Source organism: Mus caroli, chromosome 5 (assembly GCF_900094665.2).
Source record: "Mus caroli chromosome 5, CAROLI_EIJ_v1.1, whole genome shotgun sequence".
NCBI lineage: Eukaryota > Metazoa > Chordata > Mammalia > Rodentia > Muridae > Mus > Mus caroli.
Window position 1 is genome coordinate 107,899,078 of NC_034574.1, and position 3,336 is coordinate 107,902,413.

Genomic DNA, 3,336 nt, shown 5'->3' on the forward strand with positions numbered 1-3,336 from the left:
CCAGCCTGGTCTACAAAGTGAGTGCCAGGACAGCCAGGGCTACACAGAGAAACCCTGTCTCGAAAAACCAAAAAAAAAAAAAAAAAAAAAGAAAGTGGATGCCATATGGATAGACCCATGAGTCCCAGTAGCTCGCTCCAGATCCCAGATTCCACCCAAGGCACAGGAGCCCCACTCACACCACCCACTTACCGATAACCAGGGTGGAGGCGCCCGTGTTCGTGAACGTGGGTCCCAGGGAGGCGGGCTCCCCGGGCCCGATGGTCATGACCCCGGGTAGCGAGGCCATGATAAGGTTCTGTGGCTGCTGGTTGAGACCCGGAGATGTCTGCTCCAAGCTGTGCAGTGCTGTCAGGGTGCTGACGGGAGGCAGGGGACCCCCCGTGGCTGAGACCTGCGAGGGTAAACCAAGTTGAGCTGGAGTGTCCTCACCCTGTCTCTCAGCCACAGAGAGTGAAGCCAGGGGTGTTTGCCCACAGGATGTGGGGGGGGGGGCTGCTCACTCACCAGCTTGGCCTCTGTGCTCAGCAGGCTGCTGGGCTCCAGGCCTGTGGGTGATACTTGGTGTAAGGCCGCAGACACTGTGACTAAGGGACCTCCACTGCTGGAGGGCACCTCGGCTGCCTCACTGGTTGCAGACTGTCCGTACCGCACACCTAGAGTGAGGAGCAATGTCAGCACCCCACTTTCCAGTCCCACAGACCTTACCACACCAGAGCCTATTGGTTTGCTCAGGTCAGCACTCCATCTTTCTTCCCATGCTAGCTGCTTCCAACTCTTTTAATACGTGGTGCTGTGTCGTCGTCCCACCCCACCCCCACTATTTGGCATGTCCCCCTCCGTGCAGAAGACACTCAGAGAATAATGGGGCTGAGCCAAATCGGGGCTCAGAGAGCTAAACAGAAATGAAATGAGTTGAGCAGAATGGACGGAGATTGGCCAAATTAAATTAAATCTCCTTAAATAGGACCAGAAATGAGTTGCACTAGACTGAGCTTTTGCTGAGCTGAACAAAGTCAAATCGAACCGAGCCTTACAGTCGGCCTCTTATCCGAGGGTACCACATCCTCAGATTTTTTTTAAGGTTTATTTTATTTATTATATGTAAGTACACTGTAGCTGTCTTCAGACACTCCAGAAGAGGGCGCCAGATCTCATTATGGATGGTTGTGAGCCACCATGTGGTTGCTGGGATTTGAACTCTGGACCTTCGGAAGAGCAGTCGGGTGCCCTTACCCACTGAGCCATCTCACCAACCCCCACTGTAGCTGTCTTTAGACAAGGAAATCAGGTCTTGTTACAGATGGTTGTGAGCCACCATGTGGTTGCTGGGATTTGAACTCAGGACCTCTGGAAGAGCAGTCAGTGCTCTTAACCGCTGAGCCATCTCTCCAGCCCACATCCTCAGATTCAATCAGTCGGTGGGTCAGGATATTTGGGGGAGGGGGGTTTCACATCTGTGCTGAACACATGTAGGTTTTTCTCCTTGTCATCAGGCCCCAGCCAATACAGTGTAAGTGTCCACATCAGGATTACGATGTATTGGGTATCATCTATGTGCATCAATGAGAGGTGAATACTATATACCTGTCTACAAGAAGTCCAGGCCCCAGGTGGGGCGTGATGGCACACGCCTTTAATCCCAGCACTCGGGAGGCAGAGGCAGGCGGATTTCTGAGTTCCAGGCCAGCCTGGTCTACAGAGTGAGTTCCAGGACAGCCAGGGCTACACAGAGAAACCCTGTCTCAAAAAACCAAAAAAAAAAAAAAAAAAAAAGAAGTCCCGGCCCCAATTCCCAGGCACCAAGGGCTACGCTATGTAAAATGAACTGGATTCCGTGGAATTAGTTTGGTTAAACGGAATGGTTTGGATGGAAATTGGCTGGGTTAAAAACTATGATTTGAATGCAATTAAGTTGTACTGAAATGGTTCAAATGGGTAGATCCAAAGGGGATTGCGTTGCACTGAAGTAGCAGGAGCTGAGTTAGGTTGAATAGAGGGGGTTGATCACAGCACAGGGACAGGCGGCATCAGAGTGGGCAGGGTGGTGTGAGCCAGCACGTATCCACCTAAGTAAGGTGGGGCAGAGTGCACAACTGTGAACTGAGCACAGGGGGAGGAGATGAAATAGTGTGTGTGTGTGTGTGTGTGTAACCGGAGTAGAAAAAATGAGGTGTATGGGGGGGATGGAGTGGTGAGCGTGGACAGGGTGGAGCCCGTGGAGTGGGTAGGGTGGAGTGGTGCAGTGGAGTGCATTGCATTTTTCCGGTGGCTACAGCAGCTGTGGAAGCCCCTCCCACTCTTACATCCACCCCCTTTCTCCTCTTCACCTCCTATCCCAGGTTCCCTACCCCACAGCACTCACCGTGGACCTTACTGGGAGAGAGGGTGGTTGTGGGCAGGCCGGGGGAACTGTGAGCAGGCAGCGCAGGGCCCGGGCCTGGCCCCGGTGGAGGCCCGTTATACGTGTCCATGGCCAACTTGTGCCGAAAGGCTTCCTCCTTGCGCCGGTTGGCAAACCAGTTGTAGACACGCACCTCCGTGACAAGGTTGGAGCCTAGCCCCTGGGCCTGCGATGGTGACACCCCCCTCTGGATGCACTCCGCCCTGCAAAGATGGCGCCCCGTGAGCCTCCAGGTCAGACTCAGAGGAGGGAAGACAGTACTGAGATGTGGGGTCTACCCTAGGGCTGGATTACAATACCAGCTCTGCTGTGGGACCTTGGGCAAATGACTTAGTCTCTCTGAGAACAAGTAGCCATAGGACTGTAGAGGAGATGAAATGAGATGGATGGCCCGGGAAATGTTGCTCAGGTGGGTGGAGGGTTCAACACCAAGAGCTCTCAAGGATGCTGAGGCCCCCTGAGGACCAACCCAAAGACACCTTCCCTTCCCCGGCTTAGCCTCCCCCCTGGTGGGCGACCACGCTAACCTATTACATTCCTCCACCAAGGTCTCTCGCTCTTCCTTGCTGGGGTTTTTTTGCCTCTCGTAGGCCTGGAACAGGATCTGCTGGGATGCTGGGCCCCACTTGAATCGGTTCCTCCGCCCCTTCTTGGTTGGCAGCTCATCGCCTGTGGGCTCTTCAATCAGTCCGCCCTGCCCTGCGTGGGTGAATTCTGTAGGGACAGAGAGTGGTGAACCATTGACCGCTCCTTCCTCTGCTAGTCGGCTCATGTGACCCCGACCCCACCCCACCCCCAGTCTCTCTCTTCCCCAAGGTGCTTAAAAACAGTTAAGTTGGCAGCAAAACCTGAAATCATCCAATCTCAGGACTGGTAGCAGGCTTGCCTAGCATGCGTGAATTCTTTTTTTTTTTTTTTTTTTTTTTTTTTTT

General features: G+C 53.7%; 1 protein-coding gene across 3 annotated transcripts in view; it reads right to left on the reverse strand.

Annotated features, from left to right (window-relative positions):
* Positions 1 to 3,336, reverse strand: part of Hnf1a (HNF1 homeobox A) — a 23,705-nt gene that overhangs the window by 5,889 nt on the left and 14,480 nt on the right. For 2 of the 3 annotated variants that reach the window (XM_021161671.2, XM_021161673.2), the window contains exons 3-6: positions 2,932 to 3,118; positions 2,366 to 2,607; positions 508 to 656; positions 193 to 394 (exon numbers count right to left, since the gene is read on the reverse strand). In XM_021161671.2, coding sequence (XP_021017330.1) covers positions 193 to 394; positions 508 to 656; positions 2,366 to 2,607; positions 2,932 to 3,118 — 780 coding nt within the window. The remainder of the gene's footprint in view (positions 1 to 192; positions 395 to 507; positions 657 to 2,365; positions 2,608 to 2,931; positions 3,119 to 3,336) is intronic. The other variant, XM_029477422.1, reaches the window with a different exon arrangement.